This window comes from Mchenga conophoros, linkage group LG15, assembly GCF_057382185.1.
Source record: "Mchenga conophoros isolate Kocher_MC1m ecotype Shallow Benthic linkage group LG15, M_conophoros_male_GT1.1, whole genome shotgun sequence".
Lineage (NCBI taxonomy): Eukaryota > Metazoa > Chordata > Actinopteri > Cichliformes > Cichlidae > Mchenga > Mchenga conophoros.
Window position 1 is genome coordinate 9,426,463 of NC_140540.1, and position 15,307 is coordinate 9,441,769.

Here is a 15,307-nt window from a genome sequence, read left to right on the forward strand (position 1 = left end):
TGGGGTACAAACTTCACTCACCCGGTCTGCCCTCTAGCTGTTTTCCAAATATATTGTTGTGCCGTGTTCAGCTTCACGTCACTCGTCACTCATTCTTTGGATCTTTCAAAGAATAATTACTGTATTAAAGTCGAGGCTCATAACTTTTTTAAATGCATTTTTAACTTGGTTTCTTGAATAGCTGGTCAGCATTTAAACACACGGGTTCTGTGTATGTGTGTCTCTTAAACACACACACACACACGGAGAGAGGGAGAGAGAGCGAGTCGCTTTAGGTGCCAAATAAAGAGGCAAATGCTCAGACGTGCCCTGCATCTCCTCCTGTTATTTCGGCAACCTTACATATTACACTTATTACACTGTCCAGCTGCCGGTCATGGAAAACTACTACTTTGAATTTTAAAACAGAACACACTCACAGGATTGGACGCATTGGACGCCAAATTCTTGGCACCCTGCGTAACAGGCGCATTTGTTTGGATTCTCTCTACGCAGAAGAAAATCCGACTACTTTCCGTGAATTGATTTCCTGAAAACAGATTTATAGAGCTACTTTTATGAGCTGGTATGAGCAATTACAGCAAAGCTGGGACACACAGTGTTATAGTGCCGCTCCCTGATTCAGCACCCAGTGATGGATAGCGCTCATTGCGCGGAAACTGATGGCACGGTACTCGCTCTCCTCCGGTCCAAACAGCGCTGACAGTGAGCAGAGACGGAGACTTATCTATGCTGAGATCTAAAGTAAGTCAGTCAGAGCGCTGTCACTGTCATTCCCCGCCTACAGACTTGAAAGCGGTTATCGTGACAGTAGCTGTGATGTGGTCCTGACGTGCTTCTCAGCTGCGAAGATGACAGATGTTGCTCACACTTTTCCACATAGCGTTTCGACAGTGGACGGAAGCTGCTCCGTGCTTTCTTGTGAAGTTTTCTTTGCTGTCAAGAGGACGAAATGGGATCCAACCACCTGTTCTCCGCCGGGACGGCTTTTATTTGGGCGCTACTCTTGAGTCCGGCCGGTAAGTACTTTTACAACTATGTTTTCTAGTGGGCTAATGTTAATGACAGCAATAATAGCAGGTGTGTTTGAACCATGGAGGTTCTGAGAGATGAGCAACTGAGCAAGTGCAAAGAAGTAAGTCACAGACTGGAAAAATATATTCTAACCTTACTGTTCAGTTATGCTCGGCACTTTTCAAAATTAAAGGTGATCGATGGATCCAAACAGGGATAGTATTGATGTCATTGCTAGTATCGGTATTGGATCGATACTAGCGCGATACGTTCGATAGTTTGTTTCCTTCCTTTAAGTTTAGTGTGTAGCCCACTGAATTGTGTTAAATAAATTATTTATCTGTTTTTTATGGAAAATATACCTCAAACATGCATTATAAAAAAGGAGAAAAAAGGCAGTTTATAAATAAATACCTTTCTATGTTAAAAGTATTTGTATCAGTATCTGCAATATTAACCCAGTATTTGCTTGGTATCAGAAATTTGCAGTCTCACACATGACTACTTAAAAGGCTCACGGTCCTATTTTCACATTTAGCTGGATGTCTGTTTCATGCATTGGGAACTACCTCTTCATTTAACACATTCACCTCCAGAGAAGCAGCTATTTAGCTTATGAGAAAATAAGTTGTTGTTAGAAAGATAAATAGAAGAAATGTAAGAGATGAATGAAGGCATTTGCTTCTTTCTGTACAAAAGCAGTACAGCGGACAACATAACAGTGTGAAAAATGAGCCACACAAATTGGTGCAACAACTGATAGTCATGCTGCTACATTTTCAGAGGAAGTTAATCTTGTTTCAAAAAAGCTACAAAGGGACCAGAGAAGGAAACATCTTTAAAGGAAGAAACTGAGAGACGACTGGAGCAGTCGATGCCAGATCGTGCCTCAATTTGTTGCTTTTGTTGTGAAATGATTTAAGCTACAATTTCTTACGGTCTAGTGCATACTTCTGTGGAAACAGGGTTTGATTCATTCAAGATTGACACTGAAGCCCAGTTAGCTACTCTGGAAGTCCAGTTTTGACATGGATGTCAGAATTTGCAATCACAAATTATCAGTTGCAGTCACAACTTATGTGCAGACAAAAAGCATTCCCATACAGAGATCGAGGATAAAATGAGTTCTTGTTGAAAAGGGTTTCAAAGCACCAAATATACTCTGTCTCTGTATGCTTCAGTTATCAAATGTGTAGGTAGACTACATAATCATATGCTTATTGGTATGACATAGATAGATTTCAGCTTTCTGACTTAAACCCTGCAGTTTTTCATACACACACAAAGAAAAGATCTGCAGCATTCTTTTAGTAAAATTTTTACTGTAATTATTTGACAGCCCAATTTCATGAAAAGCACCTCTGGCCAGAGAAGCTGCTGACTCGATGATCCAAACTGGTCAGTGTTTTAAACACCTTGCCAAGTGACTTGGCTAAGGTCCAAATATACTGGGCCCAGTGTGCCGGATGTTGAAGGTGTCGCCTCATTTCAACTCTCCCCTGGCACGAGGTTTGATATGTGGTACCCAAGAGGCTTTTTTCCAGCGCCACATCTGGTCTTTCCCAGATGCACGGACAGATGAATACGCACTGCCCCGACTGTCAAGATAGCAGATAGGAATTCTCTAGTGCCTGCTTGTTTGCCAGATTGAAATTAGTTCATGATAACAAGACATGAGCCCAGGTGTACCTTAGGCAAATTGAAAGTGAATTCACATATTGATTACCACCTCTAATGTATATTTTCTACAAACTACTGCATCAACGAGAAGAAGGACCTTGCCAAATTTTGCATCCTTTGCAGCCTTTTGTTGGTAAAGCCAAACCAAACCAAGCCATTCAGTTAGCACAGGCAATAAATCTCACTGAAGCAGTTTTGCATGCTTTGCTTGGATTAGCTCTGTGCAACATGTAAGTCCATCAAGTGGTCATCGTCTAGTGGCCTGTCCTACAGTTACAGGTTGTAAATACATGGTAATTCTGTCAACAGAGCCACAACTCACCCATAGACAGATAGTGATGTGTCCTTGGCTAAGCAATCATGACTGCTGCCAGATGAAGGTGGTCCAAGGTTTCATTGAAGGTCCCTTGATGGTAGCACACTTGAGTGCACCCTATTATAACCTATGCTAACAAACAGAGCTCCAGAAACATTGGTGTATTAGTGACATGTAGATGTAATCACATCTTAATTGAGTTTTTTATTTTATTTTATTTTGATACAATTAATTTTTTTCTGCTTTGATTAATTGATCAATAAGGCAATATATCAGTAAACAAAAATGCCACATCATTAAATATTTTGACATTATTGAACACACACGCATTTTCTTTGTTACTGAATTCTAAATGAGAACCATACAAAAACCATCTAAAAGTTATAATCTGCCATTCTGTAAAGACTTTATAGTGGGTAGTTTAGCATGAACAAAACAATATATTTTTAAGCCGTTAGTTGGCATTATTGGACCGAATGAGTGCAGCTACATCGCAAACAATAAAGTGACAGTTTAAGAGGTGCATTGTGCCAGTACCTAGGCAGGTAGATGTACAGTAATAGCAAATATAAAACACACTCAATACAAGTTAGATGCAAGATGCATCAGAAAGCCAGTATTATTGACAAATATTAGCTATTTGCAGATTTTGCAGATTTATTAGTATTGACATTTACACAGGCTGATAAGTTTAATTTTAATAAGTAGAGGTGAGAGAAGCAACTTCGAACTATATTGTGAGTGTTGATGTTGAATACTTTGTCCACCAGAGGGCGCTCTACAACTTCCCTGTTAGCAACACGTTTGGCATGCCATAAACACAACAACCAGCTGATCCGAGCGCAGTCACACGAATCGTGAATGACTAAATAAACAACCACACATAATAAATATAAGGGAACTTTAACTGCACGGTGGTGCGGTGGTTAGCAAGGTTGCCTCAAAGCAGAAAGGGTCTGAGTTCAAATCAACCAACTGGCCCTGATTAAAGGGGTTGTGTCTGTGTGGGTTCTCTCCAGTTTTGTCGCACAGTCCAAAGACATGCAATTAGTGTAGATTGATGATTCTAAATTACCCATAGGTGTGAATGTAAGTGAGACTGGTTGTCTGTCTGTCTCTCTGTATTAGCCCTGCATTAGACTGGTGACCTGTCCAGGATGTACCGTGCCTCTCGCACTATGACAGCTGGGATGGGCTCCAGCCACTGCTACCTTTCTAAAATAAAGAAATTTGTGTTTTTCAAAAATAACCAAATATTGGTGTCGATATGAGTCTTAGGCTACGTTCACACTGCAGGCAAAAGCGCATAAAATCCGACTTTTTTGACCCTATGCGACCCATATCCGATCATGGTATGACAGTGTGAACAGCACAAATCCGATATTTTCAAATCCGACCTGGGTCACTTTCGCATGTGGTACTGAATCCGATACATATCTGATGTTTTAGAAAGCGACTGCTGTTTGAATGGTCATGTCGCATTAAATCCGCCTTTTACGTCACTGACACAAGACAGACGCCAATTATCAGCGCCGGAGAAGACAAACGAGAAAGCATGGCGGCCATCGTTAAAGCACGGGCTCTCTTTTTTCTCAGTGTCATTTTTTCTCTAATTAATTTATCAAAATTCTGTTGGTTACGACTGGATTTGATGCCTAATCTATATATATGCCTAATCTCCCAGCATCAGTATGTGAAAAAAAAATTAGACAAATATACCCAACCGTTAGCCTCCACTCCAAATCAGAAGCATCAGTTAATTGTTTCATGCATCAGACGTAACACAGAGTGACAGACAGCTCAACAATAAACACCCTTCACTGGTGAGAAATTAGCTCACCTCCACTTAACAGTAGCGAGTAATGATGTGTGTAATTGACTCTGACTACACTGATGAAGGTGGAAGCAGTAATCCCCAAGGGACGGGATTCCTGTCTATTTCCATGCTTTTCATTCTGCAGAAACAATACGGTGACTCAGTCCCAGCTTGTACACAAATCTGACTAGAGTGCATATTCAGAATCAATTTAATCAAGCCGCCTCTCACTGCGAGGCCTTACATACATAATAATAAGACTTTAGAGATTGTATAGCTGAAATGGTATTACTGTCGAGGGGAGGAGAGACGCTTCCTTTGTCTCCACCTTCTCAGCTTGAGAGATTCTAGCAGGCAGCCCTCAAGGGGAGCCGAGATCAAGAGATCAAAAGATTTGCTAAGATGTGAAAAGTCGATAAGACTTTACAAAGAAAAGTCTTAGATGTTTAGAGTAGGCTTCTGTGATGAAGCACGACATGTTCGCAGTTCTCTCTTGCTCCCAAAAGCAACCCAGATGCCAGCCAGATTTACTAGTATTTGTTAAGTGAAGATTAGGAGAGACACAGATGACAGAACATGGATGTGATCCCAACATATACCATTCAGCTTCCGCTTCTTTCATCCCGTTTCAGTCTTAGAATGCCATACCATTAAATATTCACCAATAATATTAATGCATTAAAAAAGTGCAAATGCATTTAGTGTCAAGATACAGGCGAGGTCTTTATCACATACACCTGTAGTTTTAACAGCCCCATGTTAGCTTATTTAAATGTTAACAAACTCTATGATGCAGATCCAAGAGAGATGAATAAATTTATTAACGAACAAGAGAATAGAAATATTACAAATTCCTAAATTACCCACTTCACTTATTGCATTTGTCTTCTATAAATGGCTAACTACACCAGTAATGTATCCACAGCCCTCTGTGACGAGAAGACCCACTCACATGCTGAAGATGACCTTTTCAAGACCCTGTTCGCTGGGTACAACAAGTGGTCGAGACCTGTGCCAAACATCTCCGACGTCGTCATTGTCAAGTTTGGACTCTCCATAGCCCAGCTTATTGATGTGGTGAGTGTTTGCCTTGCGTTTGCCACAAAGAGCTGGTGATGTGACATATGATGATGATCCAGGGCTCAAGTGCCAGTGTCCTGCAGGTTTTGGATCTCACCCTGATTAAACACATCTGAATCAAATGATTAGTTCATTACCAGGCCTCTGGAGAACTTCAAGACATGTTGAGGAGGTGGCCCTTTAAATCAGCTGTGTTGGATCAAGGACACATCTAAAACCAGCAGGACACCGGCACTCGAGGCCTGGAGTTGCCTACCCCTGCTCTAGTGTCATTCAGAAAAAATAAATGATTGTTCGATTCCATTCCATTCAATTAGATTTATACAGCACCAAATCGCAACAACAGTTGCCTCAAGGCGCTTTATATTGTAAGGTAGACCCTACAATAATACATACAGAGAAAAACCCAACAATCATGTGACCCCTATGAGCAAGCACTTTGGCGACAGTGGGAAGGAAAAACTCCCTTTTAACAGGAAGAAACCTCCAGCAGAACCAGGCTCAGGGAGGGGCGGCCAAAGACATGCTGTGGAAGAGAGAGTTAGAGATTAATAACAAGTATGCAGAGGGGTCTATTAACACAGTGATTGAGAAAGGTGACTGAAGAAGTAACACTCAATGCATCATGGGAATCCCCCAGCAGCCTACGCCTATTGCAGCATAACTAAGGGAGGATTCAGGCTCAACTGATTCAGCCCCAGGAAAAGTTTGATTCAGGAAAGTTTGAAGCCTAATCTTAAAAGTAGAGATAGTGTCTGTCTCTCAAATCCAAACTGGAAGCTGGTTCCACAGAAGAGGGGCCTGAAAACTGAAGGCTCTCCCTCCCATCCTACTTTTAAATACTCAAGGAACAACAACAACAATGTTCAGATGTCTTCATCACCAAAACCCTCATGATCGGTGATGATAGGGTTATGATATTTCTGTGCATTGACTAAATACAGTGATGCCTGTACAGCATATACTCAAACTTTGGTTTCAAGGTCAGTATAGGCCTGTTCATGGGTACACTACATCCCACAGCTATGAAGGAAGCTGTGTATATGATTTCCATAAAGTCATTAAAGTAGCAGAAAGTTATATTTGAGTTTTCCTTTGACAAAACACCAAGAAACACAGACATATTTCTCTGGTCTGAACCCCCGGTTGACAACTTTAACAATATTTCCATCATTCTCGCTCTCTATCTCTCTGTCTTTCAGGATGAAAAGAACCAAATGATGACAACCAACGTGTGGCTTAAACAGGTTAGGAAATCTAGTGTCAGTGTTGATTTATTATTTAGATTTTATTTTATTTTTTTTATATTCAGGAGGGGATATGCTGACATGAAATGTTAGGAATGCAAAAAAGCATTTGCATTGTTGAAGTGAACGACTCATATGATGAATACAAATGGGGCCACGGCCCTCCAGACTGATTCGTGTTGTTTGTGTCTCGCAGGAGTGGAATGACTACAAGCTTCGCTGGAGACCGTCTGACTATGACAACGTGACATCCATAAGAGTGCCGTCAGAGCTCATATGGGTACCAGATATCGTCCTCTATAACAAGTGAGTCTGAGATAAAATGTAATGGTTACTGCATTTCTTTTCTTGATTATCTAATTAACTCTTTATTAAACACTCAGGCCTACAGTAAAGCTCAGTTGTGCAAATGAGCGTATGAGAGTAAAATAACTATAATTGTTCAAGAAACGAATATCTGACATTCAGTTAAACAGCTTTACTCTGATATTTGTTGCATTTTTTTTTTAGCAAACTCACTAAACTCATTAATCTTTTATTCGGATTAATATACTGTCAAACAATTGATTCTGAGTCTATTCAGTTCTGAACTACATAACCAATCACAGTTATTTCTCTCTACCGTACTGAGACGCTGCTGAACACTTCAAGGTTTGCCAAAATGCTTCAGAGGATTGTAATGGCAGATTTAGGGCTGTCTAACAGCTATGCTCTTATTGTAGCATGACAAAGGAGTCCAAACTCACGCCTGTTGCCTTAACAGTATGTGTAAGAAGATGGCACCATCTAGTGGTCTGTGAAAACAATGGTTTGCTCCGCTTTCTCATGTTTCTTCCAGTCCTGATTGGGTGGCTGGTTTTATTTGTACCTTCTGAGATATGTGCGGTATAGTTTACACGCTGATGTAAACACAGCTCTTTATTATCTGTTTCATTTAGCAAAATGAAAAAGATACTCCATTTTAAATTTTGCACGTCTGTTAGTAAAAATTGGTGGAGTGCATTTCGTTTCATCGAACTGAAGGCAGCCTTTACATGTCTATCGCTCCAGTGGGAAACTGATTGCAAAAACCACTTTTGAGAAACCTCTCCCGTCACCTATATTCACCTCCTGGAGATTAAACCGAGCACGCTGATGATAGGTTTCTGCTCCAGCGCGCTCGTGTAATCACAGTCCGTATGTGAAATTAAAAGAGGTGAGACTGATTAAATGATAAGGACGTATGATTACGTCTTCTGCTGAAGCTAGTGTTGCCATTAAAGTGGTGAATGGAGGGGAGATTGCAGACAGTTTTTCACTACATAGTTTCCAAAATGAAAAAAAAAAAAGGAAATAAAATCTCAGGAAAGAAGAAGGGGAATAGAACTGATCACAGTGAAGGTTATGATTTCTTATCTGATGTAGCCTTCACTCTAAGATGAGGTCTTTTGTGTGTTTCCATGACTTATATGACAAACTTCTCCTTCTGCAGTGCTGATGGCGAATTTGCTGTGACCCACATGACAAAAGCTCACCTATTCTACACGGGCAAAATTCGCTGGGTGCCTCCTGCTATTTACAAGAGCTCTTGCAGCATTGATGTCACCTTCTTCCCCTTCGATCAACAAAACTGTAAAATGAAATTTGGCTCCTGGACTTACGACAAAGCCAAAATTGACTTGGAGCAGATTGAAAATACTGTGGATCTCAGCAACTACTGGGAGAGCGGCGAATGGGCCATCATCAATGCCGTGGGAACGTATAATACAAAGAAATATGACTGCTGCCATGAGATTTACCCAGACATCACCTACTTCTTCATCATCCGACGTCTTCCCTTATTTTACACAATCAACCTCATCATCCCCTGTCTGCTTATCTCATGCCTCACGGTTTTGGTTTTCTATCTACCGTCAGACTGCGGTGAGAAGATCACCCTGTGTATCTCCGTGTTGTTATCCCTCACTGTCTTCCTGCTACTCATCACAGAGATCATACCGTCCACATCCCTCGTTATCCCTCTCATCGGCGAGTATCTCCTCTTCACCATGATTTTTGTCACCCTGTCCATCGTTATCACTGTCTTTGTCCTCAACGTCCACCACCGCTCTCCCAGCACTCACAAGATGCCCCACTGGGTTCACTCTGTGTTCCTGGACTTGATTCCACGTTGGTTGTTCATGAGACGGCCCGCACCGGATGGCCGCCGTCGCAGGCTGCTGCTCCTTCAACAGGAAGCGGTGGCAGAGCGGCGCCAGCTCCGAATAGCCGGGTATAAATCGGGCAACTGTATTAGCACCTCAGCTAACTGGTTAAGAGATGGGACCACATTGGAAGACCCCGAGAGAAGCTGTTATGAGGACTTGGAGCTGGGAACACTGACATCCTATTTCTCCTTCCGTCCTCCTTCTCCCAGACCTCCAGGGTCAACTCCTCCACCACAACAAAAAACCCCACAGAACAGCCAGAGCCGACAAGAGGTGGTGGCAGGGGGGAACAGGCACTTAACTGGAACCAGAGGTAATTCCACTCCTCGGCCGGCTAAAGTTGACAATAAAGTGTCACAGTCAGCTTTCCTGCTTTCACCAAGTGTCATGCGTGCATTAGAAGGGGTGCACTACATTGCAGACCACCTGAGGGCTGAGGATGCTGACTTCAGTGTGAGTATCAAGGAAATAATGCATCTAATATAAAAGCAGAATGGCATTTTGGTCATTTGTATTACTGATGGTATTCCAATTTACATTTATCTCAGTTTTGATACAAAATCATACTCTGGGCATGTTGATTAGATAATACCTGTGCAAGGCGCAATCACAATTCCTACTATTCTATATAAATTAAAAATCATACGTGAGTTAAATTTGGCTGCCATACACTTGTTTGAAATGCACCCTGGAAATTTTGTCCTGACCGCCTGCTGTTCAGTGAGTGCTGAATATTGTTCGTGTGTAAAAAATAGGCTCCATCTTGAATTTCATTTTAGGAAAGAGAAAGAAGTTGCATGGAACTGAGTTTAGTAAGCAGGGTGGTTAGTGAGCAGTGTTAGGGCATGGCCTGTCGATGGTACATGCAACAATTCACAATCCTGTGAATGTTGAAAAATGGCAAACCAGGATTTAGAGTGCACCCGTGACCTTATGGACTTTATGGCCATCCTTCAGGATTCTTTCACTGAACAATGCTGCTTAGTTTCCGGGCCATAGCTGGAGACCCAGCTCTTAATATCAGCGATAGTCCTTTGCATGTTTGTTAAATTGGTTTGATACAGATGTTTCCATTTGCTCTGTACAGAAGTTCACTTTTTACATAAATAAATGCATTTATATAAATACGTAACTGTACATAGTTCTATTTCAAACGCAATTTCTTTTAATACTAAGGCCTGCAATACCTTCACAGCCCACAGGGGGACCCATCCTACACTTTTGGAGTCACTGCAGTAGAGCCTGTAGCTGAAGATAAAACTGAATGACTCACAAACAAGCAGCTACTGAAGGTGGCTGCAGTATTTATTTTATTTATTAACCTTTATTTAACCAGGAAGATCCCATTGAGATTAAAAACCTCTCTTTCAAGGGAGACCTGGCCAAGATAGGCAGCAGCAGATGTCTCACAGTTACAGAAATTACTCAAACACAGGCAGCAACAACACACATGCAACAATAAGTGAAAGAATACAAATAAAAGAAAATAAAATTCAATAAAATTCAAATAAAAATAAAAAAGTCAGTTAAAATGACAATCAGTCTAATTGAAACAGTTGCATGTTATGGACTTGGCCTCAAGGATTCGTAGTTTAGATTTAAAAGCACTTAATGAAATGAATTCAGTCATTTTCCATTCCTTCTGCAGTTTGTTCCAAGCCGAGGGTGCTAAATGGACAAAAGCTCTTTTACAAAGTTCAGTTCGGGCAAATGGAACAGAAAGCAACAAGTAGCCATGCGGACGAAGAGAATACCGACCAGCATGTTTCATTAGAAGCAGGGAACATATATAAGAAGGCAGCAACCCAAGTATCGCCTTATATATAAAACTGTATAAATGAGAGTTCCTCCGACTTACCAAAGCAGGCCGTCCTACCTGAGAGTTTAACTCACAGTGGTGAGTCAGAAATTTACGGTTAGTGATGAACCTCAGAGAAGCATGATACACAGAACCAACCATTCGAAGACATTGAGCAGAAGCATTCATATATAGAATATCACCATAATCCAGCACAGGCAAGAATGTTGCAGCAACGAGCCGCTTCTTTGTATTAAAAGAGAAACACAACTTATTTTGAAACTAAAATCTCAGTTTTAACTTCAGGTTTTTCACAAGATTCAGTAGAGGCCTAACAGAGAGTCTCCAGATGAGAATCATCCAAGAATGAAAATAATCTTTATATTTTTAATTATGAGTTTGTCCATTTATTTTTGAGCCACTGCAACTGGGGTACTGTGAATAAAAATGTAGATAATTCCTAAAAGGTTAGGGCAATACTTTTGTAAAACCCCATAAGTTAAAGTGTGCACCTTGATCTCATCTTGATTCTTTGATTTAAAATCCACTGAGATGGTTTGCAAAAGCAAAGCTGCATTTGTGTCGTCCGACCTAACTGTATACTGATACCCAGAACATGTAAAAAAAAAAAAAAAATTCTTAAGCTCTCAGTTTACCATGACACCTGACAATAAGAACCAAAATAAGCAGTATATACTGAAGTTTGATAACTCAGTCTTTTAGTGTCTCAGTCCGTAGTCTCTCAGTAAGACTTTGTCCTGCCAAAACAACTTGAACATCTTCCCTTTGGTTGTTAAAAAATATTATTCAGATTTTTATCAATATTGCGCCTCTTACTGCATTTGAAAAACCAGACAGGAGGGCAGAAAGCCTGCAGAGTATTCATGGACAAAATAGCAAGCATAAGAAATTTAGCATACTCTTTCTTATCCTTCAAACCTATCCCAGCTAGTATAGTGCAAGAGGCGGGGCACACCTTGGATATGTCACCATCTGACACAGGGATAAGATCGCACTTCTGGGCAAATTTGAATAACAGAGTGAACATAATCCCACTTACTGCATATCTTTGGACTGTGGGAGGCAACTGGAGTACCCGGAGAGAACCCACACAAACACAGCAGAGCATGCAAACTCCACACAGAAGGCCCTCAGCCTCAATCAGAATCAGAATACTTTATTGATCCCTAGGGGAAATTATTATTTCAAACTCAGGATCTTCTTGCTGTGAGGCACCATTCTGCCCTAGAAATAAACTGGACTGGGCTAAAAACACCACAGCACTTTACAGGAAGGGCCAGAGTCGTCTCTATTTTTTGAGGCGACTGAGGTCCTTCAACATCTGCCAGAAAATGCTGAGGATTTCCTATGAGTCTGTGGTGGCCAGTGCGATCCTCTATGCTGTTGCATGCTGGGGGAGCAGGCTGAGGGTCGCAGATGCCAACAGACTTAATAAACTGATCCGTAAGGCCAGCAATGTTGTGGGGATGGAGCTGGACTCCCTCAAGGTGGTGTCGGAGAGGCGGATGCTGTCCAAGATAAAGACAATGTTGGATAACACCTCCCACCCACTCCATGACATGTTGGTCAGTCACAGGAGCTCGTTCAGTGAGAGACTGAGATTACCGAAAAGCACCACTGAACGACACAGGAAATCATTCCTGCCTGTGGCCATCTCCCTGTACAACGCATCCACTTAACACACTGTTTGCTGCTACAACTACACATGTTTCTTTTCCAAATATTTATTTATAAGTGACTTATGTATGTATGTATGTATATATATGTATATATTGTACTATTCTTAGTTAGCGTATTGTCTGTCTTGTCTTAATGTTGGTTTAAAATGGAGCACTGTAACAAAAAATAATTTCCCCCAGGGATCAATAAAGTATTCTGATTCTGATTCTGATTCTGAAAAGTAACTTTTAAATTAAAAAAAAATACAACTTTTCTTTTTATTGTCATATATAGGAAGTTACTGAAGAGGTATAAAAACTGGCTTTGGCAGCTGAGTGACTGAAGAGAGCTTTTCTGGAGACAGATATTAAACTTCAAGGGCAGATACATGGAGCAGTAATGCATGGAGCTAAATCCCATTATATGCCTAACATCACACTGAAATTACTGTTGGGAGCAGCTAAGAAAGAACTGTTTAAAAGTTTGATTGGTTACAGACAGGTTGTAGCAAATCACATTGACTGAAGAAAATAGAAGGAACAGGTCAGCAAAAGTGTGCAGAAATGTGCATGAATATATGACATAGCTTGTGTGATGAGTAGTTTTTCTTATGAACCATATTTTTCATAGCAAACAATACCACCCATGATGTGAATTATTATTTAAATTCATGATATTATTTCTGTTCTTGTTCTCCCCACCTTCTCTGTTACTTCTTTCTGCACAGGTGAAAGAAGACTGGAAGTATGTTGCTATGGTGATTGACCGTATCTTCCTGTGGATGTTCATTATTGTCTGCCTGCTTGGGACAATTGGTCTGTTCTTGCCACCGTGGCTAGCCGGCATGATTTAAGGCTTCTGGGAAAGGGTTGAATTAACAGTCACCTCCTCTTGAAAGATACTTTAAAGTGTAGCTGAACTCTTCTTCAAGTCGGGTAATCTGACTCAACTTTGTGTAACTCGGTGCAACCCAGGTGTCCTCAAAAGGCCGTTGTGCTCTTTACACGTCACCAAATATAACTTATGAATAGTGGAGACAACTCTGCTATTTTCAGATTCTTATTCCCAGTTGGATAAAAATCAACTACAATCTACATTTTTAAGGGAAGATCAGACTCAGTAACCTACTGTTAGCTATAAAGTCTTGGCTCAAGTTTCATCTCAGATGCACTTTGTCAGCCTCAGGTTTACTCCTTCAGCATCATCTGTAACATTTCTCAGGTTGTTTTTGACCTGAATGCAAACATTTGCATGTTAACATTCACTAAAGTTAACATGGCTGTTGAAAACTGTGCTAATGTTGGTATTTTAATGTGCAAATGTTAATCACTTTTTAGCATGTTAGCATAACATGCTAGTTAAATATATAGTGCCAACGGCTGTCTTAGTAGGGTGTCACAGTGATCATATTTTTCTTTCCTATAGTTTCAGGGATTGCAGCTTAAAACTCAACAACTTAATAACATTGCATTCACTGATAGCAGGGGGATCAGTGAAAGCTGTTTGTCATCTTACTGTCTTAGCAGAAGTCAAACTCTGAATCAAACTCAGTTTATCATCCCAATGTTAGCTTGTTGTAAAAGGCTCAAGGATGGAGATTAAAACATTAAGAAAACAAGCTTGTTTTAAATTCGTCTTATTTTCATGCTCTTTACTTCATGGTTATCTGTCTGTCTTTTTGTCTGACCATTGATATGTCCAGAAAATGCATCAGCAAACATTAGCAATACAAGAGTGTGGACTGCTAAACCACATGTACAAATTCACCTTCCTGACCTTAACGCCACTGAAGGCTGTCACCTGTAAACTAAGTACTAGAGCCTATTCTACATTTGAGTTGTATTTTAACAATATTTGTCATGAATCTGTTCTCTTTGATTCTAAGCAAAGTTTTCTTTCACCACATATTCTGGATGGTGGTGAATAATCCTTCAAGAAATGGGCATTCAAATGTGATATACTCCTCAGTGCATCCCTAGTCTGATTTTAGCAGGGGTAACTGGACTGGCTGCTCCAAAGGGGATCTTGGACAAATGACTAAATATAATCATTTTCCATTTAATTTGCCACCATTGGTCAGTAGTGATGCTCAAAACTGCTTCATGAAGTTTTGAATTCATTTGCTACTTTTTAAGGTTTCCAGTCATGAACTGAAAAATGAAGAACTTAGTCTGCGTTGCAAGATTTATTATCATCCACTGGAGCCAACAAATGCATGTAAATTTATCACAATCCGTTCAAGGTGCCATGATACTGGTAAACCAGTGAACGTTTAAAAAAATAGGGAGAATTAAATATGTAAACAATGCCATCTGGGTTGCTTTTTATCAGATTAGAAGTTGTTGATGACACTGTTCTCTTTGTGTATGGTGGGATGAACACCCATTATTATAGACTATGTTGGATACACGTTGGGGTGATTTGGTTTAGACAAAAAATGCATCAGCACAGGTTTTTTCCTTCTGGCGATGCTGCAACAATTGTAGTATT

General features: G+C 40.5%; 1 protein-coding gene across 2 annotated transcripts; it reads left to right on the forward strand.

Annotated features, from left to right (window-relative positions):
* The first annotated feature begins 306 nt into the window (after positions 1–306).
* chrna2b (cholinergic receptor, nicotinic, alpha 2b (neuronal)) lies at positions 307–14,435 on the forward strand. 2 transcript variants are annotated; one of them, XM_085247968.1, is made up of 6 exons: positions 307–1,019; positions 5,752–5,903; positions 7,109–7,153; positions 7,350–7,459; positions 8,625–9,792; positions 13,545–14,435. In XM_085247968.1, exons 1-6 carry the CDS (start codon positions 953–955, stop codon positions 13,668–13,670), a joined length of 1,668 nt encoding a protein of 555 aa, XP_085104094.1. In that variant the 5' UTR covers positions 307–952; the 3' UTR covers positions 13,671–14,435. The 2 variants fall into 2 exon arrangements, with proteins under 2 accessions (XP_085104094.1, XP_085104095.1); XM_085247969.1 differs by having other exon boundaries at positions 8,625–9,652.
* Positions 14,436–15,307: the final 872 nt, after the last annotated feature.

Coding starts and splice junctions, on each gene's coding strand:
- chrna2b (XM_085247968.1), top strand. CDS start 953: ATGGGATCCAACCACCTGTTCTCCGCCGGGACGGCTTTTATTTGGGCG. Junction 7,154..7,349: donor CCAACGTGTGGCTTAAACAG/GTTAGGAAATCT, acceptor TGTGTCTCGCAG/GAGTGGAATGACTACAAGCT. Junction 9,793..13,544: donor CTGAGGATGCTGACTTCAGT/GTGAGTATCAAG, acceptor CTTTCTGCACAG/GTGAAAGAAGACTGGAAGTA.